We start from the raw sequence: 25,315 nt of genomic DNA, 5'->3' as shown, positions 1-25,315 counted from the left end.
TAATATGGCGGACGGCTTATGTATAGCGGCCTATAAAAACAGCCGCTAATGAGGAATCTATTTATATATATCTATGGTCATGGCCACTGGGCATGTCCTTCCGTTGCTATGCGCCCATATTAGACTTCCGTTTGATGTCTAACAGACATCAAAAAAAAAAAAAGAAAAATACATTTTGAAGAAATGTATGGCTGTATTCAGTGTTTCTGTTTCATTCACTGCAATAAAGAGGGTTTCATTTCAAAAGCATCATCAGACATTCAGTTTTGTACAAATTGTTTACTGTATTAAACTATTAATGTATATTTCGGGGAAACACAAATCTGTGTGTAAACGGCAGATGTAAATCTATTATTTAAATAAATCATGTAAATATCCTTATAAGAGAGCTGTTTTCAATATTAAATAACAATTCTGATGTTTATTTATTTATTTACTTATTTATTTAAAGGTCTAGGCTACATAAATATGGTGGAAAACGTTGTCTGGTACAATCTAAATTAAAAATCATATAAAAAACGTGCTTATTTTAATATGTTAATTATTTTCATAGAATATCACAATAATGGATAACTTATGCGTTTATTAATTAATACCAATAATTTAAGGGCGAAACAAACAAGCGCGCAACCATGGCAACGTACCACAGCAACAATGGCAGCTAAGACAGAGAACAGTAAAACCGACACGGATCAAAACCAACTTGTTGAACTTGTGAAGGACTTAAAGTAAGTCACTAAAGCTTATTTATTTCAAATATTGACTTATTCTTGTAGTCATGTTTGCCAAAAAAAAAAAAAAAAAAGTTTCAATACGTTAACTGGCTAATAACGAAGGACCAGCCGCATTTTAACCGAACGTAGCTTCTAAACCTTTTTTTCTGGTTCCGTCAGCAAATAATTTTGTATTTTATATTGTTTTTACATGTACATAACTATATTTTTATTTTCCTAACTTACATTTAAGACGCTCCAATGCAGCGCTACAAGCAGAGATCGATATGTGTGAGCGATATGCGGAGACTTTAATCGAAACAGCACCACAGATGGAAATGGCAACGGTACGTATTTTTTTTTTTTTTTTTAGATGGTTTTAAATAGCTTTTCTCTGTATTTAATAAGGTAAACAAGTGCATACATTTCTTACGTAATGTTTAGTGCGTCGTGAAAAAAAGACACATGCACCATGAAATGAATAGGGACTTTTTTTACCATTATACTAAAAGGCCTTTTACTTGTTAAAAAAGTATAAACTATCAATCAGACGACAGAAGGCATGTACTAGATTGTGTATAACAGGTTTCTCAGCAAAGTTTTAATCATGTAGTAAGCTTTATATGGATAAATAATAATAACAATAAAAAAACAGGAGTGGTTTTATGAGTTGTCCATGCATATTCTTCATTCATTCATTGTCAATCTTTTGATACCAGAGTCCAGGAAAGAAAACTAAAGTGTGCACTCCAGAGAAACAACAGCTCCTGACACTGGAACAGAAATGTGATGTCGCCCAAAGCGTGCTTAAACAGATGACTAAGGATTTGAATAGAGCGAAAGACCATTCAGAAAGAGAGCTGGACAATTACAAGGTCATTAGTCAAGAGAGGGAACGAGCTCATAAAGGTTTGACACAGATATATTTCATATGCTTATATAATTGATTCTACCCTCTTCAGGCAACTCTGGAAGAAGCTGATATCCATTTGGCGGAGGTTAAAAAAGAATGTTGCCAGTTTGACCGCGACATCTGTAAAGCACTGCAGGACAAAAAGTGTTTGACAATGACTGCCGAGAAGGTCGTCAGATACATTGAGGACAAAATAAGGGCCAAGGTAAAAGAAAACTTCAGGTTGAAGGTTTATTCTGAAAATATATTTAATTTAGGGTGTGTTCACACTTGTAGTTCGGTTCTCTTGGTCTGGAACAACAAAGAAAATGATACATTGATTTAGTCCTGGTTTGCTTAGCATTCACACTGTCATTTGTAAGACCAAACCTTGTCGAACATCCAAAACAATGCTGTGTTCTGGGCTAAATGTGCTTATATATGATGGTATATTATGGAGCTGACAACTCGTCAGGAGTTTATAAAATGTGTAAAGGAGTCAAAATGAAGATCTGGTGTGAGGAGACACGGTTCTGATGCCTGTACCGAAGTGTGATCGGCAACATCGCTATTATGGCCCTGTTTACACCTGCTATTAAGATGCATTTTGGTCGATCGGATCACAAGTAGATGAGTCAGACACGTACCCTTTTACACCTGTTGTTTTAATTCGTCTCTTTTGTCCACTTTCATCCACTTCTGTCCTGATTTCTTCGAGGGGAGGGTCTATGTATGAGTTTTTCTGATCTTTCTATCCAATAGACAGAGGCCTGGTTTCACAGACAGGGCTTAGATTAATCCAGGATTAGACCTTAGTTCAATTAGGACATTTAAGAAGCTTTTATAAACATGCCCTAAAATAACATTACTGGTGTACATCTTGAGACAAAACAAGTTGCTTTCAGTTAAAACAGCTCAAACAAGCATTTTAGTCTGAGACTAGGCTAAAGCCTTGTCTGTAAAACAGGGGGAAAATAAGCTTGCGCAAATTACATATGAACGCGCAAGGAGATAACGGACAAACATACGGAGAGCAGCAGCTTTCGTTTCTGCTCTAATAGCCACAAGACTATACCGAACGCTGTGAGTGCATGTTAAATATCAGGAATGGTGAGAGACCATTGTGCTTGGTACGTTTTTCGTCTTCAAACCAATCTTGTGTCTTCAGCTGACAAAGTTGAAATCCCGTCTGGCTTGCGCGCTTCCCATAATGTTTACGCAGTAGGTAATTTGGCAGAGAGTATGACTACGAAAGCAGTTTGGTCGAATGCGTTTTCGACTACCTCTGGAAGTGGTCAAAAGTGGACAAGCTCAAAACGTTTTAGACCCCGTTTACACCTGTATTTTGCGTCGTCCACTTGTGATCCGATCGGACAAAATGCATCTTAATACCAAGTGTAAACAGGGCCTATGACGAGAAAAAACAGGTATGCTTGAGCATTCTGCCCTGTTTTTGGTTCGTTTAGATGTCTTTGGTCCGTGCTGCGTTCATATTTCAGTTGAACTGCACCAGAGTTTGTTTGAAAGCGAACCAATACCCATCTTTTCAGGGGTCTCAGTCCACTTGTTTGGTGCGAACTAGGGTTCGGATGGCAGCGTTCACACTTAATCAAATGAACCGCACTAGCAAAGCAAACACACCAGAGTTCGTTTTAATCAAACCTGGCAAGTATGAACACACCCTTAAATTCACAAAGTACCAATATCTTTCCAGGAGAACTTGATCGAGAAGTTGCATCGGAAGAATACGGCACTCCTCGAACACAAGAAAAAACTACAGGTCAAGCTAAAACAACAGGAGGAGATGTGTGAAGGGCTGACAGCGTCAGACTTAGAGAAGCTCAAGTTGGACAACCTCAGAACTCGTAAGCGATTGGATGAGCTAAACCAAGAACATTTGGATCTCAAACTGCTTGCAGCGAATACCTTCCAGGCCTTGAATTCTAATAAGGTGATTCTTAATCAACCATAGAAAATATCTGAAGATATCACCTATTTTTTTTTTTTGATCCACACTCCACAGTATTAGGACAGGTCTTGCAGTGGTCCTTACTATAAGGAACTGTTGGCCTTAAGTTGTTGACCTAAAAGTGTAAAGGCCCATTCACACGAATGATAACTATAAAGATAACTCTATTAGCATCCACACTAGTTTGCAATATCGTTCCGTTTATTCTAAGACGTTTTGTCATCTGTTGCTTTAAATGCTCAAGCTCTTTAAAGCAGGATGGATTCTGATTGGCTGTCAATGTTTTTATTGTTTACCAGCTGCAGAAAAACAGCGATTCCAATTATATTGTTTCTCTGTGCCGTTATCGTTATAGTTGTATTGTGGACTCGGCTATTCTTTTATATTTAGAACGATTTACTATATATTTATCGTTATCGTCCTTGGTGTGAACGGGCCTTAAGTGTCGAGAGAATTTTTTCAATGTCCTCTTCTTGCAGAAGAAGCTTCTGACCTTGACACACGAGTCAGATATGCTGAGCAGTGACATTGCTTTACGGATGAAGTTACTGGTTAAGATTGAGGACGAGACCAAGCAAGCAGAGGAGGTCAGGATGATGAAATTCCTTATATGTACTTGAACTTACAGATCTGTAGAAAGACCACCATTAAAGCTCCTCAAGAACCATAACTTCAGAAACCAACATCAGGGCAGTAAAGAACCAAATATTTATGCTTTAAAAATAAAGATAATCTGTCAACCCTTGTAAAAAACAAAACAAAGGCATTTGTACTATACTCCACTGGCTAAAAGCCATAATATGGATTTTGTTTCCCTGACAGGAACGAAACAAAGCAGAGGCTCTGAACAGGAAGTTGAGGGGCCAGTTGGCCAGCTATCACGTACCACATGTCCTACAATACATCAAGGTTAAAGAGTCCCACAGCCAGCTGCAGAAAATTGTTAAAGAGTGGGAACGCAAGGTAGAGATCGCAGAGGTGAGAATTCTTCACAAAAAAAAAAAAATTATTTGTTCATTTTAAAGATATTGTCATAAAAAAAAAAACAATTCTAGAGTTAATCATATCATTATGGTTTTTAATAGTCTTAATTTTTTAATACTTCCAGATGGCATTAAAAACATGCACAAAATCCTGGGACAAGCTTCGGATCGCTGCTGGAGCCAGACCAGTTCCTGCACGACATGCAGCCATAGATTCTGGATTGTATGGGTTCTGACCTAAGAGCTATTATGTCCTAAATAACCTCAATACCCAAGAAGATGCCCATATATTTAGCAACTTCTGCTGAATTTCAGCATAAAACACAAAGAAAATAAATACACATTAAAATGACACACAACAATGCATTATTAATGAAAAGGTTTATTAGTTAGTGCTGTGTATATTAAATGCTACATACAGATATTTCAGCATGAATGTCACATCAACCGCCACATGAACTTTTCTGACTAGCTCATTCACAATCTACAATTTGGAAAAAAAAAAAAAAAAGAAAAAAAAAAAAAGCTAAGGATAAGTATGTGCGCTCGGAAGTGCAGATACTTGGAACAGATTACGGGAACTAACACAGCAGGCATGCACGGGGTGGAGAGGTCTCAAAACCATAGAGGAAGGCCATCGATCTTAACGTTCCCCTGTGGTCCTGACACGTCTGCCAAGAATATAGATATTTATATAGAGATTTTAAACAATATTAATAAAAAATTAATATACAAACATGAAAACATAAAAAAACACAACATACTTTTCAAATCCAACTGCTCTTTGATTCTTAATGCCTATGGTTTTAAAAAAGCCCCTTGGTATTTAAAACAATGCATAAATAGATACTATAAAGGGGAAACAAATTGGAGGCAAAGGGCTCTGGGGAGAAACTAGACGCCCCTGCTTAAGGCCAGAGTGTCATTATCACCTCTAACCCCGCTGTACAGTACTAGGCAAACCTAACTGCAAGAGGGAGATGTTCCTCAAGGGCCAGTAATCAACATGTAATACTGCATAAGCAACAGAGCTGAGAATGTCATTTTGCCCCAGGTAAAATGATGGGAAATTGCAATGGTGTGGGAGGGGTAAAGTTAAAAAAAAAAAAAAAAAAAAAAAAACTAGGCAAATCAAGACTTGAACAGTTCTATTAAAATTCAGCTTTGTGGACCATTACAAAAAGTGGTAGCTTCTTCTAAAATAAAAAAAAAGGAGAGCATGTGATTCAAAAACCATAGATTACTCTTGTATGAGTACCACTTACTCTCTAAATCAAATATGTATGTTTAAATATATACACATATATGTATATGTCAGTTTAAAAAACAATTTCTCAAAATAATGTACTGGTTATCGTTGGATGAGTATGCAACAAACATTCACTAACAAAAACATCTGAATGATGTGTGTTTAAGTCAAGGCCTTAGAGGCCCAAAACAATTATTTTCCCTCCTGGATTCTGGGGGAAACCGAAAATCCATTTTTGAAAGTCTCTGATTACAGTTTTTATAAAAGAAAATAACAGAAAAAAAGACTCACTGTCATGTTGCGAAAGGCAAATGACTGCAGGCAAGACATGGTGTTGGCAGATTAGAGATCAAACACATGGATAAATCTATACAGTAGAGGAAGAATGACACTTAGGGTACTGTACAACAAGTACATGAGTTCTGTAAGGGGGAGGGGGGCAAAAACCTTTATAAAAACAGAGTCAACTTTCACACAACCTTGAACACACCAATTACAATCCCAACTACATCTACAAAGAGGCTGAAATTAACTTTAAAAAGGCAAATCAGAAACAAAACGTAAAGAATGTATGAATCAGAACTTCACATGATGAAAAGCTACTTATAAAACTGTGGTGCCGTTTAAGAAAGACAATGCAATATCTAATGACAGGACTGGTAAACAAGTTGCATACATACTAACTATGTACATACAGTAATACAGGAAGCCTTTTCAGGTTAAGCAATTTTTAGAACAGCTGTACTGATTCTGGTGGTAATATGAACTGTTTGTATGCAAGTTTACATTTCTATATAGATTCTATATATTTATGTATAATCTCAGTGAAATGTAGAGACTGTCTGAGGTCATTATACTTCTGCTGGTTAACGATCTGTCCCGTTTAGGGTGTGGTACAGTACAATGATGGTTTTTGGTACATACCATTAGTTGCCACGAGGAGAACGTCAACACTGACATATACAGACAGTTTCGACAGTTTATAACAGCACAACTTTGTCCCCCTTTCTGTTTTGTCTTTAGCTGTGGGGTGAACTAAATGCGCAGAGTAGCCTGCTGGAGGTGCTCCGAATGTGCGTACAATGCACTCAAAACTGGAGCAAGGCTAGTGATCCGAGTAGAGTTATTTTGTAGAGGCACACAGCAAAGCCACGTTTCCACCGAAATTACCCGCAACAATTTGTTTTGGGTTTGGAACAACAATTTGCACGCACCACAACCGACTTTTAAAAATGGTGGTTGAAATGCTGCGTAGATTCAACCAATCAGCACCCCCGAAAGTTCCTGAATTTTGAGAAACTACTACCTCGAGAGCAGGGACTTTCTGAGGGGAAATTTTTACCCGGAACTTATTTAGACTTTAGTGCCTGTGGTCGAAACACACTGAGTACCACCCCAAAGTCCCTAGTCCCAGTTCCTTCGGTGGAAACGTGGCTTAAGCAGTATCTCAACCATACTAGGTACTTGAATGTGATACCAAAAATGTATAGCTGATTCTATATGACGATTCCAGACTGAACAAATAGTTGCAGACCAAATCGCTTTTGTCTTGTGCTCTAGAGATCTGATGGGGGCATTGTGAGCCACAATGAAGGGCAAATGCCACCCTACTGTACTAGGGTCACAGTGCTATCTGGGATAGAGTTCAGAAATCCGTTTCCCTCCTCCCAGGATTCAAATATAAAACAACCACCAATAATTCATCTTTGCTTGCCAATCAAACACAATTGAAGTACTCCTCTTGATATCAACTACTTGTTGAGCATATGCACGTTTAGAACAAAATGAGGTATCATGAGGTTACTGGGCCTTGTAAAAATTCAATTGGGGTAGTTTGCTGATATTGCTAAAACCTCTGTGAATGTAATCGGGGACACGAGTTACTGAATGAGAGAAGACACGGGGTATCCACCACCTTCAGCCGTGTGCTGGACAGTGTGCTCTTGAAGGGCACCTAGATCAGCGAAACGCTCTCCGCACCATACACATTTAAACTGGGCATCTCTCGCATGCACGCTTTGATGCTTGGCCAGGTGTTCCCGCTGCTTGAAACCCTTGTCGCAACTGGCGCACTTGTAGGGCTTCTCGCCGGTGTGGACACGCCTGTGTCGCTGCATCTCCGAGGAGTACTTGAAGCGCTTCTCGCAGTCAGGACACTTCAAGGGCTTCTCCCGGGATGGGTCGCATCGGTGCTGCACGAACTCTGAGGAGGACAGGAAGCGTCGGTCACACAGCGAGCATTTGAGAGGTTTCTCTGTGCAGTGGGAATTCTGATGGCGCTGTAGCGTGGTGGCCTTTTTGTAAGCCTTTCCGCACACGTCACACTTGTAGGGCTTGTCTGGATTTGTGGGTGTCGAGGAGGACTCACCACATTTGTGACGTAGCAGCTCCCCAGACTGGCTGAAGCCCTTGCCGCAGGAGGCACACTTGAAGAGGTTGTCCATGCCGTGAACGTGCTGGTGGTACAACAGGTGGGACGGCTGCAGGAAGCCCTTGTCGCACAGGTTGCATTTGAAGGGGCGGTCGGCGGAGGCCTTGTGTGTGCGCCGGTGGCGCACCAGGGCGTACTGTTGTTTAAAGCTCATCTGGCAGTCTTCACAGTGGAACGGGCGTTCCTCTGAGTGGGTGCGTTCGTGCTGTCTCAGGTCGGACGGACGCTTGAAACCCTTCCCACACGTGGCGCAGCGAAACGGCCGAGCACCTTGCGGCTGACACTGGTGGTGGAGGAGCTCGGAAGACTCTTTGAAATGCAACTCACAGAGGTTGCACTTGAAAAGGTGCTCACCCGAGTGGGCATACATGTGACGGACTAGGTGGGAGCGGTGCTTGAAGCTCTTCTCGCACACCGCACACTTGAATGGTCGTTCGGAGCTGTGGGTACGCTGGTGGTGGGCTAGATGTGAGGACTGGCTGAAGCTTTTGTCGCATGTTTCACATTTAAAAGGCTTCTCGCCTGTGTGGACGCGTTCGTGACGCGTGAGCTCGGATAAGTGACGGAAGCCCTTGGAGCACACCGAACACTTGTACGGCCGGTCAGGTTGTGAAGGCTCGAACGTAGGCTGGCCTGATGTCCCGACAGCAGCGCTGCCACTAGACGATGCTTCGTCATTGGATGGTTGCCCAGGGGTGGCCGTTGACGAAGTTGGTGTGGCATTTCCAGAACCTGGTCGATACGTTTTTTCACATATGGAGCACTTCATGGGGTTTCCGCTGTTATGGGCATTGTGATGCTGCGCTAGTGAAGTTAACAGCGAGAAGCCCATCTTGCACACTCCACACACAAAGGGTTTCTGCTCCACCTGCACACACTGGTGCTCCAACAGGTCGGTGGCTTGGTGGAAGATTTTCAGACACTGCGTGCACTGAAACGAACGATCTTGGCTCACCATGCACTGGTGCTCATGTGGATTAGCCAGATGGGAGATGTCATGGCCACATGCACCACACTTGTGTCCTCCCTCGCTCCCCACATGCAAGGAGGACTGCTGCGCTTGTGCCGGATGCTGCTGCTGACTGTGATGCTGCTGCTGCTGTTGTTGTTGCTGCTGCTGCTGCTGTTGTTGTTGTTGCTGGGATTGTTGCTGCAATGCCGTGTCCGGCTGGAGGACTATGCCGTAGACAGTGCAGCCCAGTGCGTCCGCCCCGGGTGGGATGGTGTGCACGACTGGAGGCGGGGCAACAGCATGCTGCTGCCACGCCTCCGTCATCCGGGCTCGGGTGTACGGATTCAGCTTTGAGCCGTAGTTGGACCACTTTTGGGTGAAGTCAGGGGGAAGAGATTGTTGGATTGCCCACAATGGGGAAAAAAGGAGCTAACAATGCTTTCCAGAACACGCTTTGGCTTGATACAAACAGAGAACTGACATGGATGTGAGCATCAGCCAAAAGTGCAAAGGACCTTGATCATCTTCATCACCTTTGTACAGCCCTGTAAGAAAAAAACAAACAAGAAAACTGGATGAAACACACATCTTTAGGGGCATTTACACTGCAGGGCTCCACAAAAAGGATGGCCTGTGAAAGACTTTTGGGCCAATTGATGGAACCATCACTTGCCTCATCAAACATTTGTTGATGCCTTGCAAATTTTAAATTAAGTTGAATATTATCGTTGCATATTGTGCTGATTTAAATGTTACCAAGGTAACATTCTCTAACTGGCTAACACAAGGGGTCTTTACACAGCCAAGTTAAGGCTGCTCTGTGCCTGACAAAAATGCAATGCCACGCTAAATTATAGTTGTGTTCCATTCGACAGGGTCCCTACACAGTGTTCACTGCTCCCTACCTGAGCACGGTATATCAGTTGAAGTGGACTTCGCCGACAATAATCGCTCATTTGGAACGCCCTGCAAACGTCATCAAAGAAAGTCAACGACAGTGTCGCGCAGATTATGATATAACATAAATAAATAGATATTATAATTTACTTTCGAATTTAAAATTGACCCTTAACAGATTTGAAGCTGTAACTGTCATGCCATATGAAAATAAATTCTCATTTGGTTAACTGTATAAATGTATTCTTAATCCATGGTCTGGGTCTCATCTTGTGCGCTTTCTTTTTCACGCGCAGCCGCATAGTAAACACTCCTGAGGTAAATAAAATAAAATAAAAAATGACAGAGCCTCAGCTGCTTTTCAACACTTTTACTTTGTCATGCCTATTCATACAATAAAATATGCAAATGTAATACTCATCGCCATAACCATTGATACTTTCGTTCGTATAGTAATAACATTTATGAATACTCAAAACGCAAACGTAAATTCCTCCATTGCAGAGCCGTTTAAAAACTCTTTCAACGGCTCTGCTCCATTGTAGTCGACTGGTGACGCGGTGCGCAATGACAGTTGGGTGATTTTACCTCTCTACTTCCTGTGAAGTGATGTATCAGTGTTCCCTTATTCCCTTTGCTGTTCGCAGTGCCCTTCGAACTGAACATGTTCGCACCCTTCAAATTGGAATCTCACTTAAAGGGTTAGTTCACCCAAAAATGAAAATTCTGTCATTTATTACTCACCCTCATGCCGTTCCACACCCGTAAGACCTTCGTTAATCTTCGGAACGCAAATTGAGATATTTTTGTTTAAATCCAATGGCTCCATGAGGCCTACATAGGGAGCAATGACATTTCCTCACTCAAGATCCATAAAGGTACTAAAAACATATTTAAATCAGTTCATGTGAGTACAGTGGTTCAATATTAATATTATAAAGCGACGAGAATATTTTTGGTGCGCCAAAAAAAAAACAAAATAATGAATTATTTAGTGATGGCCGATTTCAAAACACTGCTTCAGGAAGCTTCGGAGCATAATGAATCAGCGTGTCGAATCTGCAGTTCGGAGCGCCAAAGTCACATGATTTCAGCAGTTTTGCGGTTTGACACGCGATCCAAATCATGATTCGACACGCTGATGCATTACGCTCCGAAGCTTCCTGAAGCAGTGTTTTGAAATCGGCCATCACTAAGTAAGTCGTTATTTTGTTTTTTTTTGGCGCACCAAAAATATTCTCATCGCTTTATAATATTAATATTGAACCACTGTACTCACATGAACTGATTTAAATATGTTTTTAGTACATTAATGGATCTTGAGAGAGGAAATGTCATTGCTCCCTATGTAGGCCTCACGGAGCCATCGGATTTAAACAAAAATATCTCAATTTGTGTTCCGAAGATCAACGAAGGTCTTACGGGTGTAAAACGGCATGAGGGTGAGTAATTAATGACAAAATTTTCATTTTTGGGTGAACTAACCCTTTAAGATGGCGAAATACCCTGTGAAGTCCACTTCGCAGTCCACTTATGGTTGAATGGAACGCACCTTATGTCTGCTCTGTCCCACCTTTAGACAGCATTTAAACAGATGGTGTGAAGACACCTAAATGCAACTTCAGTAGTGCTTCTGTGCCATCTTTGCAGTTGTAATATAATTTTGCGACAGGTAAAGGGTTAGTTCACCCAAAAATGAAAATTATGTCATTAATTACTCACCCTCATGTCGTTCCACACCCGTAAGACCTTTGTTCATCTCCAGAACACAAATTTAGATATTTTTGATGAACGAAGGTCTTACAGGTGTGGAACGACATGAAGGTGAGTAATTAATGACAGAATTTTAAATTTTGGGTGAACTAACCCTTTAAGGGTTTATTAAAATGGCAATAAAGATGCATCCAAATGAGGATGAATAAAACTGGGTTAAAATTTACAAATCAATCTTTTTTTGGAAAAATGAACATTCTATGAAAAATATTAATATCTTTTTCTGGGATATAGCTGAAATTAAAATGTGTGTGGCCAGTTAAAATGTTGGCAAGACAAAAAAAATGTCTGAACTGCTGGTCCGACTGGGACAGAATAAAATATCCCTATACTGTACAATAAGAGAAGTCATAATTACCAGAACCAGAATTCATTATTTTCAGAAAAAGTTGGCAATTGGAGGGAACATGAGTTACAATGACTGTTGGCGAGATATCAAAGTGGGCTTTATTAAAAAACAGATAGTGACGCTCACATGAACCACTTCATGACATAGAATGACCTCCAGCAATTTAACCACTGTCAATGTGAACGCCACTTTAACCTGTCTGCAACATCTGTATTTGAGTCTTGGCTAGCTGGTCTGTAAGGAGATTTACATCATTTCCACCAGTGCACTCGAAATCATACTAACCTATAATCGTACCTGAGCACTTGATCAGCTAACAATAAACAAAAACAGTATCAATGAACTGAACAACTGAAAATGAGATCTGACAGATCACAGACCACTTTATCCCAGTAATAACATGACACAGGTAGGAGTATCTGTCTGGTACACCTCAGGTTTCATGCTTGATAGCGAGATGGACTTGACTGCCAGTGCTAACCTACAGCATTTTTTGGGGCATCACAGATGCCCAAAATGCTGTCTAAGTAGATAGCTCACTTCTTTTGAGACACAGTCCTATTGTCTCACAGTAATCACCTGTGTACAAAAGGGGTACAGCTGTCCCAAAGCCTGCATGCAAGTTTATGAAAATGTAATAACACATAAAGATAACGACTGACTCTTGTTAGCTGCGCATTTGTTTACACTCAATTCGTTCACACATAATCGCGTTTTTTATCGCGGTGAATAAAAGCCGGTGACCGAATTTAAACGTTAAGCAGCATAAATATTTATGTTCAACACAGTAAATAATAGCTTATAAAACAGGGAGATTTTTAAGACACTTGGATGAAAACACAAACACATAGCTTTGCAAAATGGCTAACGAATATTTGCAAGCTGGCTAACAGGCTAACTTTAGCTTTGCAACACACACATACACACACATCCCTCTAAATTATATTCAGATATGTATGTTACCTTTTTTCAGAAGCGGATTCCACGTATGTTTATTCTCAGGGATGGAAGTTCAATCAACAAACGGCTTGTGGTGTTTCTGAAGGCCGTAAATCCTCCGACCGATCCGCGGTCTCTGCTAGGCCGCACCCCCTGGCCAGTGCCTGTAAAAACACATGAAAACCCTGCAAAACTCTCCAGATATCTCCTGGGGTTTTCCGTAAAAAGCCGACAACAGTCTTTTCGGCGTTTGCAGCGCATTTAGGGGAGCTGACTGGCGAGGAATGCCCGACACATAGTGCGTTTTATTTTGGGCTTAGATCGCTGACCACCGAAACCCCCGACAGCCGCACGGGAACCTGAATAACACATAATTGGCATCCTCACAAAACATACCGGAACTTCGTTAATTTTATTCAAAAACGGCATTTATATAATCATGTTCATACTAAAAACAACATTATTACCCCGTAAAATGTGTATATCACTGTTATAGGGCGAGTGGTTATTTTATTAGAACGCTTTTTGGGGAATTATTGTAGTGACAGGATAATAGTTAACTTAGTATGAAGCTTCAATAAGAAAATAAACGTCAACATTTTGTTCGTATGAACATTGTATTCTAGAGTTTATGGTCATTGCTGAGATGCAATGTTGACTGCAGCTGCGCTTTATTTTGTATGGACGGAATGCAAAAGAGTCGGAACCATTTGAATCAACATTTGCTGTAGTGGGACGCTGTGATGAAGCACCGAATGCGATGAGAGGTCCGAATCATTTTCTGAATCGGTTCTTTCGAACGGTTAGTTTCAAAGAACCGGTTCTTACGCACTCATACAATAGTATCTATGCTTTGAATAAAGCCATTAAGGAAAGTAATCTTTTGGCTGAGAAAAAAAAAGATATCTAAAACCAACACTGTTTCGTTTGTGTGTTGATAAGCTGTCGTACAATGAAGTCGTAAACATATTTTCTCTACAACTTTTTTAAATACTCTGTTACTAACATAAATTTCGCAGTACAAAGAAACGTTTCTTGGTTCAGTCATACGCTAGGTTGTTGACTCCAAAACCGCTCGGAACGCTTCATTCTGATTTGTAAAGGAATCACCGGGCCGGTGATGTGAACCGGTTCAAATGATGCATTGTAAAAGATCCGACTCAAAAGAACGATTCGTTAACGAACACCTTGTTTGTTGTAGAGACGCTGTGAAGAACCATCGGAAGCGCTTTGCATATGACAATAATAATGTCGTCACGTATATGAGATTGTGTTTTTAATACTCTGGTGCGGTTTTTAATATTTTTCTGCCTTAGCATGATTGTCAATTACAGTAGTAGCAGTTCTGAAGATGAAACTGAAAACTCTTCAAAAAATGATTCCTCGCCTTCAAGAAAAAGAGGAAAACTTGACAGTGAAAGCAGGTTTGGTGCGTTTGATCTTATGTCGTTTAGTTTTATTCTGATTTGCATTTATAGAGCTCTAAGTTATTCTTTTACCCGAATAGCACAAGTGAACCTTTGGATCATGGATCTGTTAAAAGCAAAGCAGGCAAATCAGCCAACTTGACACCTCGCCTGCCTCTTCCTGAGAGTGTAAAAGAGATGTTCAGAGAATCATCAGAACAGTGGACCGATAAAAGTGATGAGCATGGAGGGCGACTGCGGTCCTTCCAGCATGAGCGGGGCAACTGGGCTACATACGTGTTCTTTCCTTGTAAGCATTTTGCCTGAGTGTATTTAGATTGATACTGTAATTTTTCTCTGAATGACCTTTAACCCTTTTTAGATGAGCCTGAGGAGGCCTTTCTGGAGGTACTCAATGAAATGATGGTGGTCACGGCAGCTCACGACATCCCACTGAAACTATCTGAAGAGTTTCACCTCAGTCTCTCAAAGACAGTGGTTCTGCGGCATCACTGGATTCAGCCATTCATCCAGTCCATTCGGACTGGTCTGACACATTTCCAGAAGTCTGTATATAATCAACTCCTCATTGTTTCATTATAACATATGCAATTTGCTGAGTATCTAAGTCAGATTGTTTCCTCAGGTTTTTCTGCTCGGCTGATAAACTTAAGGTGTATTCTAATGCTGAAAAAACTAGGTATTTAAATACTCTCGCTGTTAATTACCTAACTAGGCGGTGTATTATTTATTTTACCATTTCAATGCAATGTTTTAATGGCATAAAGTTCATGCAGGACCTTCCTTGGTATGGAAATCTTCACTGGAAAAGCTCAGTTGCTTGAGCTCATAAAAATATTGGATCTAACCATGAAAGAATTCAGCCTAAGCACCTTTTATAAGGTAAAAACCTGGCATTGATATCACATTTATGAACAAAGATTATAAAACAATCAAATTTTATGTAACAGCCTTCTTTATTTATTATAGGATCCTTCTTTCCACATAAGCCTTGCTTGGTGTGTGGGTGACCACACGGAAAGACTGAAAAAGGCATGTTTATCAGAATTGCAGGTAGGAACCCAAACAGATCTGAATCACAAACTAAACATGGATAAGTATTGATTAAAAGGTGTTTTTTGACGTTGCCATCTGAATTATAATAACCTGTGATTTTACTTTTCACAGAGTCTCATTGACACTCATGAAGATGGACCATTTCACATACGCCTCAACTGCACAGAGCTTCGCTGCAAAACAGGAAATAAAGTCTTTCTTTTCTCCCTCCAATGATCTTGAAAATATGGAAGCAATTTAAAATGATATAAACTCACAATTCTCAGGAAAAAGTCAAAATTGTGAGATATAAACTCGCAACTACGAGAAAAAGTGAGAATTGTTAGATAAGTCGCAATATGCTTTTTAAAATATTTTTATTCTGTGACAGAAAGGAGCCTCCATATGAAACACTGTTTAGTAGTGATGTGGATTTTGAGGTTTGCAAAATATAATGACGGATTTGCACTAAATACAAACTATGATGCATGAAGTATTGTGTTAAGTTATTACAATTTTTGCTAAAGAGCATTTTATTGTACATAATTGCAACACAGTAATTTTCACTAATCCAGGGCATGTATGCAACTGTCTGTTTGAGCAACAAAACGTCAGGCCCTTCCTGGTTTAGCATTGCATTTTTAGCATCAAACTGGTTTATGAGCAACACACCACATCCTGAAACTGAAAGACTAAGTGTCACTTTCCACAGTTAGTGTTGTACTTTCAAGGTACAATTTTTATAATAGAACTTAATCTTACATCCTCAATTCAAAAAAATGTTTTTTGAAAAAAGCAACAAATAACTTGCTTCTCAAATCACTGTTCATTATATTCAAGAGCAGACTTTGTTCATATGTAACATGGGTTAACCCATCCTAGGCGTAGCACAAATGCAGTCAGAGAGGTTAAACCGACATAAATTAAGCAACAATGAGATATCCAGCAGTCGGGTTGCACATTCTACATTCAAGAGCATCTGATAAAAATACATAAATCAATACTGGTCACAGACAGCCTGATAAATAGCCACTTGCTTGTAAGTAGGATCGACTGAAATACTGCAGTGTCAGTACAATTCGGATAGAAACATTTAAAAAAAAAAAACAAGATAAAATCTGTAGATTAAAGAAGTTGTGGCTATAGGAGGTTAAAATTTAAAAAGGTTTAAAAAAGACAATATTTAAAAATGTAAATTGACGAGGATTAACGGCAGGCAATTGCTATTTCACATTAAACAACTGGAAATTACTTTAGATCTGATTCAATTTTAGATCTGAATTGAGAAGTAAAAAAAAAAAAAAAAAAAATTCAAGAATAATTTCTTTAAATGCTGATTGTGCCCAACAGTTGATGACTTTTACGTTGATGTCCTGATAATTCCACAATAAGGGAACTCTGAAAACGAATTACGGTAAGGAACATCCTCCAGAAGTGATCGACATCTACCCAAAAAGCAGAACCGAGTCCTGTCTGTTTGGCAAACCTTACTGATCAGTTCAAAGTTAAAGAGGGGAAGTGTGAAGCCTCGATGCCATCACGGTGAAAACAGCACATCATGGATGTAGTTAACTGTGGTTATGTTCAACAGCATGGCGACGTGCTCGTTTCCGGGCAGCTCGAACATGTGGACAGGCTTTGTCTGCTGGCTCTTCCAGCGTTTGCATTGTATGGCACTCAATAAGTTGACAGTTCCGTCTCCATCTCCGTTGATGACGGTGGGGTCTACATCTGGGAAGTTTGTGTAATTGTAGCCCTGAGGTGTAGGAATGCCGCTGCCGTAAACACAGTGGACAGGAACACCCGGAGGTTGAAGAGCACTGACCAGCGGTTCTGTGTCCTCTCTCATGGCCCAGCCGTCCTCATAGTCAATATCTTTGAAGAAGCGCTGATAGTCTTGGACTGTGTAGCTGGCGTTGGGGGTGGAAACCAGGACCATGTCCTTGGGCCAGGTGTGGGCGTAGGGGAAGAGCCAGACGGTGGAGACGGCCGTTCGCTGCTGGGTGCGGATTTTTAGAGGACTGATGACGGGAATGCGGTTGTTGTCGCCTGTGATGGAACCAAAATCAAATGATCAAACCAGTGAACGTAAATGGGTTTTAAAGTGAAATAAAAACGGACAATTCTTGTTTTTTTATGGAAAATTGCAGTGATTATTATAAATGATTTATCAATGCACATCATTATTTTTTTCAAATTCATGTGCCCTCATAGACTTTAATCAAAATAACTTCCCCTCCCTCCCGCTTTTAAAAGGGTGGGACAACCTCATGAGATCAACCAGTAGCAAACAACAATGATCAAACCTTCAAATCAATTCCCCATAGTCCCACAAAACACAAGAGCCACGTTCTTAGGGGTTGTTTACATTCGACTGCACTGCTTTTCTATTGTTTTTCTATGTGCTAGACCAAGGGTGTCCAAATGCTGTCATGGAGGGTCACTGTCCTGCAGAGTTTAGATCCAACTTGCCTGGAGGTTTCTAGTATGCCTAGTGAGACCTTGATTAGCTGGTTCAGGTGTGTTTAATTGGGGATGGAGCTAAACTTTGCAGGACAGTGGCCCTCCAGGAGCAGGACTGGATACCCCTGCGCTAGACAAATGTGTTTGACCACTGCGTTCACGTTTTGTCACATCTCGCACATAACGTTCTAAAAATCCAGTGCTCAAGTTAAAGGAACACTCCACTTTTTTTGAAAATAGGCTCATTTTCCAACTCCCCTAGAGTTAAACAGTTGAGTTTTACCGTTTTCGAATCCATTCAGCCGATCTCCGGGTCTGGCGGTACCACTTTTAGCATAGCTTAGCATAGTTCATTGAATCTGATTAGACCGTTAGCATCTCGCTCAAAAATGACCAAAGAGTTTTGATATTTTTCCTATTTAAAACAGGCGCAATTATATTACGCAGCGGCTGTGACCCCCTGCTTGCACAGGGAGCGTGCCTTGCAACCATGGAGACATTTGTGAGAGACGCTGCGTAATATCATTGCGCCTGCTGCACCCATGGTACGGCAGCAAAGTTCCTTGATTATTACGCCGGAATGAGAGTATAGTTCCTAGTCATATCGGCCTAGAAAATCGCAACTTTTCATTTTCCGTCGGTCTTAGTACACGATGTAACTACAGAAGAGTCAAGTTTTAAATGGGAAAAATATCAAAACTCTTTGGTCATTTTTGAGCGAGATGCTAACGGTCTAATCAGATTCAATGAACTATGCTAAGCTATGCTAAAACTGGTACCGCCAGACCCAGAGATCGGCTGAATGGATTCGAAAACGGTAAAACTCAACTGTTTAACTCTAGGGGAGTTGGAAAATGAGCCTATTTTCAAAAAAAGTGGAGTGTTCCTTTAAAAGTAGTTCAACTTAAAAAAAAAAAAAAAAAAAGTGTCTCTAGACCTTGCGTTTTTTTTCTCACATTCTAATAAAAAAAAAAAACACATTCTGTGAGAATGGCCCCTTAGAAATGTACTTTGTTTTTTTTTTTGTAGGTTTCATGTTTTTAATTTGTATAAAAAAACTTTTATAACATTTTCAAGGTTTAAATTTGTATTACTCTAAAAATAAAATGGACATAAACAATCATTTTCAAAAAGGTTTTTAAATATATTTGAAGACACGCAACAGGGACGAGCGCAATTGACAATGCAAAGTGACGAATAAGTTGTTCGGAGCACCAAATTCACGTGATTTCAGCAGTTTGATACGCGATCCAAATCACTGATTCGAAACAAAAGATTCGTAAAGCTCCAAAGCAGTGTCTTGAAATCAGCCATCATTAGATATTGTTGAAAAGTTGTTATTTTGTTTTTTTGCCACACAAAAAGTATTCTCGTCACTTTATAATATTAAGGTAGAACCACTGTAGTCACATGAACTGTTTTAAATATGTTTTGAGTACCTTTCTGGATCTTGAGAGGTTCGGTGACATTGCTGGCAATAGAGGCCTCACTGAGCCATCAGATTTCATCAAAAATATCTTAATTTGTGTTCCAAAGATAAACGAAGGTCTTACGGGTGTAGAACGACATGAGGGTGAGTAATAAATGACATAATTTTCATTTTTGGGTGAACTAAACCTTTAAGGCAAAAATCACACCACACAGACAAATGCCAATAAACAAGTGTGTTGGGTTTTGTTAGATCAGTGTGTTACTCCTGTCGGAGTCTGTTGTCGTTGGTCGCAGTTGGTTTTTTACCCGAGTGAACGTGTTAAATAAGCGTTTGTTGGTGTCTGTTGGGGCAGTGTGAACATGACAGTCGTTCTTCATAAAATTCTAAATCCAATGCCCAACTTGTTTGTTCAGTGAGAATTGACCTTTATACTGTAAGTTGATCAGCTAATGCATACATTTTCAATGTTTTCATTGACAAGGCTTTTTTAGGTCAGGTAGAATCTGTGATCTCTGAACTAGTTCATTTACTGGCTTCCATGGCTGCAATACACTGTGTTTTCCGTCGTCTGGCAACCCAAGGTTGTCGACATACTATTGAGTAAACTGGCAGTGGGCGGGATCAAAACAGACATTCTGACACAGAACACACATTTCAAAGTAGAATAACTGACTGTAGCATTGTTTTTTGCAAAGTATTTGAACTTCGCATGTTTCCTAAATCTCAGCAAACATACTATTTTTATGCTTTAGTACAGTCAAAAAATGACAAAGCAAAATCTCCTTCCACAACAAATTTAGCCCGTACCTGTTGCCATAACTCTCAGAGTTTTGGCCACTCCAGCCCATGGAGGCCCCAGAGAAACAAATGCCTTGATGTACCGGTCCTTCCAAGCCTGTGGTTGCTGATTAAGGAAATAGAGAGTGTACATGTTCCCCATACTGTGTGCAATGAGGACCACAGGACCTCCAGCCTTATTAGCCATCTCCTCAATCATCTGCTGCAGATGCAAGAAGTACTCCTTATTCTCATCTACAGGTACAGATCAGGGGAAAAAAAAAAAGTCCAATTTAGACATTAAGACACTTCCCAGAACTTTGTTTTTGTGCATAAATTGAACAAGACGATACTCACTGGGGGCTTTACGCCAGTCATAGGGGGCACCTCGAACATCGTCATCTCTGGTATACCCCCAATCAACCAGTGCTTGTACTATAGTGAAGAAGTACATGCCTGAAACAGACAAAGGTCTCTTCAAACAACAGCTACCAATCAACAAATTAACATAATGAGATAAACACCCAGTTTCCACTCACCCACACTCCGTTTACTGGGATCCAGATATTCCAAACTATACGTCTTTCCAAACCCAGGCACTCTGACATCCACCCCCGGAGGAGCTTCAGTGAGGTGGGTTGTACGATTGTACAGTAGCCTGTAAACAAAATAGATGCTGATGACATATTTGCATATTTAAAGCAGGTGATATGAAATCAAAAGAAGCAAAAGCGTAATTTCAATCTAAAAAAACAAACAAAACGCATATCATGTCTATTATTTTCATATTCAATAGAGTGCATTAGTGCCCACCCACTTTCCAAAAGTATTATTTATTTTTTTTTCATAGGGATTTAAAAAAATGTCTTTGTTAAAGCATTATTAGCTATGAACTAAGCCAACCAGCTACGAAGTGAATCAAAAAATTACAAACTTTACAAAAGTATTTGAAAATCGAACAAAAAAAACAAAACAAAAGGGACAAGACTGTGTACTTTAGTGAAGAAAAAAACATCATATGAAGCATTGTGAATGACACCAATTAAAAACGATGCCAACTATTCAAAGTTGTTAATTATATCTACAGAAATAACTTGATTACGTCATTCGTGGTGCTTCATCAGAGTGGCTGTTCCCTGCAGTTCTTTTGGCTTGATTTGCTCACTGCGACACTCTTGATTTGTGGAATTTTCTGTACAGCATCATGGGTAATGTAGTTTTTCACCACAAATTCAATGCTAAGTTGAAAAATTGCAGACTGATGCCTTCAGCAAAAGCATATACCATTGATTAATAATCAATATAGCTCACAGTAGGTCTGTTTTTAAAGGTTTATAAATTATCGTTAATCTCTATGGAGAAAATGAATGGAGTTTTTTCTGACTGTTGCACTCTATAAAGGTTGTTGCAGAAGAAGGAAGCTTGGTTTTTTTTTTGGTTTTTTTAAATGGTATAGATTTCATATGCCAGCGGTACATCACATGCACAACTTCCAGTTTCAGCCGCACTTTTGCCCTTTACCTCATGTTATCAATCCAGCAGTCAATGGCCACAGGCACCAGCAGCTCCAGGTTGAGCCACAGCGTGAAGTAGTCATCGGTCTTCTTGTAGCAGATGTAGTGCACTACACTAGGTTTGTCCAGTTTTGCTTCTAGCTGATTTCCGAGATCTCCTGGAACTATGGATAAATCATTTATAATCATTCGACTGATATTGATAAATCACTTTTAGAATAAATAATGCAATATTGAATATATATATATATATATATATATATATTATTTTAATTTTATAGTGACTTTCATAGCACTTCACAAACTACTTTAGATATGATCAAAGAGTCACTGATTAAAGACTTGACACTATCACCATTCAAAAGAGATTACCTACTTATCACCTACTGATTAAACATCTCGATCATCACTAATCTCTTCCAGTTTGGTCTAGTTTCAAGCATTTTAACCCCCCACTATATTTCCAAGTATAGTTTCCTGCAAAGTTTGCATGTCTATATTGTCAATCACCACAACCAGAATTCATTTTTCACATATTTTACATTAAAACCACATGATTCAATCATTTTTGGTGCTCCTACTATCAGGTGCCGTGTAAATATTGGCTTGTCAAATAGTGTACTTAAAAGTGTGCTTTAGATATTATTGTAGAAGTAATGTATTTAAGCTATCTTTTTATTGCTGAATAATGGTAGTGTAAATTTAGAGAAGACAAACCTTTTTACACAAAAAGTACCTGACGGAAAATCCAGTCAACATGGGTAGGTGTGTTTTGCAGGATGCTAGATGGTTTCTAAGTGGTACAAGCTCAAGGAGGTGAAATGGTTTTTGGAACACGACCAGATTAAAGCCAGTCTAAATTTGGACCAACTAAAAACCTGCTTTCATGTTCCAAAACAGTAAATATCCAGATATTAACTTTAGTGTCTTTAGTAACAATTATGGTAAGATATGGTAATACATGGTACTCTAAGATATTTTAAAGTATTTTATACTATTAAGGAGGTTCATATCACAAACAAAATATGGTATGACGACAGTACCATGTCAAAAACACCATGGTACTTCTAGAAAGTCTGAAAAAGAATTAATTTATAAAATATTCTTATAAATTTCATAATTTGCCAATAGGGGAATAAAAGATAAAAAAGAATTGTTATTTTCTTGTTTTACTACGACCGGTTTCGCAACCAGTGACATTGAATAAGTCTTTTATTTTTTCCTCAGGTCATATGACCTCGTCATATGAGAACCGCCAAAGTAAAAATAAACACATACAAAGAAGAAAATGGCAGTAAACAAGACAGTATAAAAACAACACAAATCCAATATATAAAAGTCAATCGCTTTTATACGTTGCATTTGTGTTGTGTTTATACTGTTGTTGGACCAGCTTTCGGTTTCTTCGCCAGCTCTACTGAAAAATCATACATCGCCTTAACGCTCACAGCAGTTTGATCACGTGCTTTAAACTGTTAAATAAATATCTACACATTTCAAGAAGCGTTAAGCCACTAGTTAAAGATCTGGTTATAAATACATTCATATATTGAATACATTTATAACATGAATACCTATAAAATGCAAGGACATGAGGTTAAACACTACTGTACATCCTGTAATAGTGCCTGTATTATATAACAAAATCTAATGTTCATGCAAACGCTATCTAGACAACATTTTGAGCATCAGAAGCTACCTGGACAGCGTAAGTGTTGCCTATGTAGGCGGCTCACTATGTTTTGAGACACAGACCGTATGACAGTACATCATGAGACAAGTAAACAACTGTGTCTTGCGTCAAGAACAGAAAAGCAACAGGACATTACAACAAAAAAGGATGTTTTGTAATAAAATAACTTACTGAGAACAACAGGCGGTCGATTCGAGCACGCTTTCCCCGGTGAACATTTCAAACTTCTGCTGTCGGTAAATGACACCAACGACAACAAGCACAGCTGGAGAATCGCGAGGTTCAACCGATGACAGGGAAGCATCTCTTTCAGTGGCTCACACCTCTGCTGGCTTGCTGGATCAACGGTGCATTTGTGTTTATCTGTCCATCGTGAGGTTGAAAGTGATCTGAGAAGTGTTTCTTCTAGGTCTGAGCGACAGTGACTGTGATGAACAAAATATGCCGATCATGTAAGAGGTGTTTTTAAAGCAACTAGACACGATTAAACAATGGCAGAACACATCGAGTCGGTGGGCGGAGCTTCGAAAGACGGTTCGATAATGGCAAGGCTGCAAGAATTGATTTTGTTTTCTGCACTATAAATTTCACGTAGTCATACATCCAATGTGAATTTTGACACTCTAAGATGCTAATTAAAGACTACAGCTACTACAAGGACTGTCTGTATGTAATCTATGTTTCAGAATAAAACGTTAAAACCTATTAAAATAATATTTAAACCTAGAGCAAATTAGCCTAAAAAATGATCCTGCCTGAACAAAATTATTAAGTTATACTTTTACATATTTTCTGAATAATATAAATTGTATTAACTGTATTCAGTTATTGAAATCTTTCTCAATACACTTTAATAATTATTATTATTATTTAAAAACAATAGCTCTGATCATCAATGCTAACTAGTCAATTCTAGCCATGCTAAATTAGTATTATTTATATGCTAGTATAGTCTATTAATGTTTTTAATATATTTATATATTTTTTTATAGTTTCAATTTTCATTGTCATTTTAGTTGAAGTTTTAATAATATTGTTGACATTTTTATTAGTTTTTTTTAATTCTCTATACCTTTAATTTATTTTAGTTATAGTAATTTTAGCATTCAACTTAAAATTTCATTTATTTGCCAAGTAATGTTTTTTATTTTATTATATTTCAGCTTTATTTCAAAAACTAAAACCATAAAAATGTTAAACTTATTTAAGTACGTAAGTACTAAAATACTAAAACGAAATAAAAACTTTATAGACATTTAAAAAAAACAAACTGAAAAAATACAAAATTGTGCTCTACTAATGTACGAATAACACAATATATTTACTTAATAATAATATTATTTTAATTAAATTGTGTGTATTGTGTAGTAAGCATTAAAATGTATAATCAAAAAGCACTCAAATTTGCGCTAAAGTGTGCATGTAGTGATGACTAAAGAGCTGATCATTGAATTATTGTCATATTGCACATGTAGGTTGCTTTGTTTCACTCAGTGCGAGGATGATGTTCAAAGATCATAGAGGTTTAAGGAGGAAAAAAGAGATATTACCAAACTGAGTTACTGATTAAAAGATTCCTACTGCCAAAATATCTATATTTCAAAAGAAACGATCAATTATTTTTTCCAACTAAGCAAGGAAAGATTTCCTGGCAAAATGACTGCCAGTTTCTGTGAACTCTGAACCTTTGTCTAATGTGTTTTAATTTGTTTGCAAAAAGCTGATGTTTACTAGACGTAGAACTTGTAAACCAGTTCAAAGGTTACAGAGTTCAACAAGTATTATCAGTACTGTGTACAGAAAGGTGTACAAATAACAAGGACCATT

At 38.9% G+C, this 25,315-nt stretch overlaps 4 protein-coding genes across 6 annotated transcripts; 2 read left to right on the top strand and 2 right to left on the bottom strand.

Moving 5' to 3' along the window:
* Window positions 1-182: 182 nt before the first annotated feature.
* On the top strand, window positions 183-6,891 carry ccdc113 (coiled-coil domain containing 113). The gene is made up of 8 exons (XM_051883779.1): window positions 183-728; window positions 967-1,060; window positions 1,433-1,588; window positions 1,676-1,831; window positions 3,320-3,556; window positions 4,054-4,161; window positions 4,397-4,552; window positions 4,683-6,891. Exons 1-8 carry the CDS (start codon window positions 577-579, stop codon window positions 4,791-4,793), a joined length of 1,170 nt encoding a protein of 389 aa, XP_051739739.1. The 5' UTR covers window positions 183-576; the 3' UTR covers window positions 4,794-6,891.
* znf319b (zinc finger protein 319b) lies at window positions 4,922-13,528 on the bottom strand. The gene is made up of 2 exons (XM_051883775.1): window positions 13,172-13,528; window positions 4,922-9,734 (listed from the first exon to the last, which is right to left on the bottom strand). Exon 2 carries the CDS (start codon window positions 9,511-9,513, stop codon window positions 7,687-7,689), a length of 1,827 nt encoding a protein of 608 aa, XP_051739735.1. The 5' UTR covers window positions 9,514-9,734; window positions 13,172-13,528; the 3' UTR covers window positions 4,922-7,686.
* Window positions 13,529-14,308: 780 nt separating this feature from the next.
* usb1 (U6 snRNA biogenesis 1) lies at window positions 14,309-16,930 on the top strand. Of its 2 annotated transcripts, none has more exons than XM_051883781.1 (7): window positions 14,309-14,576; window positions 14,655-14,863; window positions 14,936-15,119; window positions 15,200-15,253; window positions 15,351-15,456; window positions 15,544-15,627; window positions 15,742-16,930. In XM_051883781.1, the coding sequence occupies exons 2-7, from the start codon at window positions 14,752-14,754 to the stop codon at window positions 15,844-15,846; spliced, it is 645 nt and encodes a 214-aa protein (XP_051739741.1). In that variant the 5' UTR covers window positions 14,309-14,576; window positions 14,655-14,751; the 3' UTR covers window positions 15,847-16,930. The 2 variants fall into 2 exon arrangements, with proteins under 2 accessions (XP_051739741.1, XP_051739740.1); XM_051883780.1 differs by having other exon boundaries at window positions 14,310-14,571.
* pla2g15 (phospholipase A2, group XV) lies at window positions 15,512-24,094 on the bottom strand. 2 transcript variants are annotated; one of them, XM_051883777.1, is made up of 7 exons: window positions 23,660-24,093; window positions 22,513-22,588; window positions 21,803-21,959; window positions 20,821-20,939; window positions 20,639-20,737; window positions 20,312-20,536; window positions 15,512-17,658 (listed from the first exon to the last, which is right to left on the bottom strand). In XM_051883777.1, the coding sequence occupies exons 3-7, from the start codon at window positions 21,805-21,807 to the stop codon at window positions 17,147-17,149; spliced, it is 960 nt and encodes a 319-aa protein (XP_051739737.1). In that variant the 5' UTR covers window positions 21,808-21,959; window positions 22,513-22,588; window positions 23,660-24,093; the 3' UTR covers window positions 15,512-17,146. The 2 variants fall into 2 exon arrangements, with proteins under 2 accessions (XP_051739737.1, XP_051739736.1); XM_051883776.1 differs by lacking the exon at window positions 22,513-22,588 and having other exon boundaries at window positions 23,660-24,094.
* Window positions 24,095-25,315: the final 1,221 nt, after the last annotated feature.

Source organism: Ctenopharyngodon idella, chromosome 24 (assembly GCF_019924925.1).
Source record: "Ctenopharyngodon idella isolate HZGC_01 chromosome 24, HZGC01, whole genome shotgun sequence".
In the NCBI taxonomy this organism is placed as follows: Eukaryota; Metazoa; Chordata; class Actinopteri; order Cypriniformes; family Xenocyprididae; genus Ctenopharyngodon; species Ctenopharyngodon idella.
This window is presented reverse-complemented; position numbering and strand designations above follow the sequence as displayed.

Excerpts from the sequence above, each read along its gene's own strand:
- ccdc113 (XM_051883779.1), top strand. The coding sequence starts at position 577 with ATGCGTTTATTAATTAATACCAATAATTTAAGGGCGAAACAAACAAGC. Across the intron at positions 1,061-1,432 it reads CACAGATGGAAATGGCAACG|AGTCCAGGAAAGAAAACTAA; the intron begins GTACGTATTTTT and ends TTTTGATACCAG. Across the intron at positions 1,589-1,675 it reads GAGAGCTGGACAATTACAAG|GCAACTCTGGAAGAAGCTGA; the intron begins GTCATTAGTCAA and ends TACCCTCTTCAG.
- pla2g15 (XM_051883776.1), bottom strand. The coding sequence starts at position 23,792 with ATGCTTCCCTGTCATCGGTTGAACCTCGCGATTCTCCAGCTGTGCTTG. Across the intron at positions 20,940-21,802 it reads TGCTGGATTGATAACATGAG|GCTACTGTACAATCGTACAA; the intron begins GTAAAGGGCAAA and ends TTTTGTTTACAG. Across the intron at positions 20,738-20,820 it reads TCCCAGTAAACGGAGTGTGG|GCATGTACTTCTTCACTATA; the intron begins GTGAGTGGAAAC and ends TGTCTGTTTCAG.
- znf319b (XM_051883775.1), bottom strand. The coding sequence starts at position 9,513 with ATGACGGAGGCGTGGCAGCAGCATGCTGTTGCCCCGCCTCCAGTCGTG.
- usb1 (XM_051883780.1), top strand. The coding sequence starts at position 14,465 with ATGATTGTCAATTACAGTAGTAGCAGTTCTGAAGATGAAACTGAAAAC. Across the intron at positions 14,864-14,935 it reads TACATACGTGTTCTTTCCTT|ATGAGCCTGAGGAGGCCTTT; the intron begins GTAAGCATTTTG and ends AACCCTTTTTAG. Across the intron at positions 15,457-15,543 it reads GCCTAAGCACCTTTTATAAG|GATCCTTCTTTCCACATAAG; the intron begins GTAAAAACCTGG and ends TATTTATTATAG.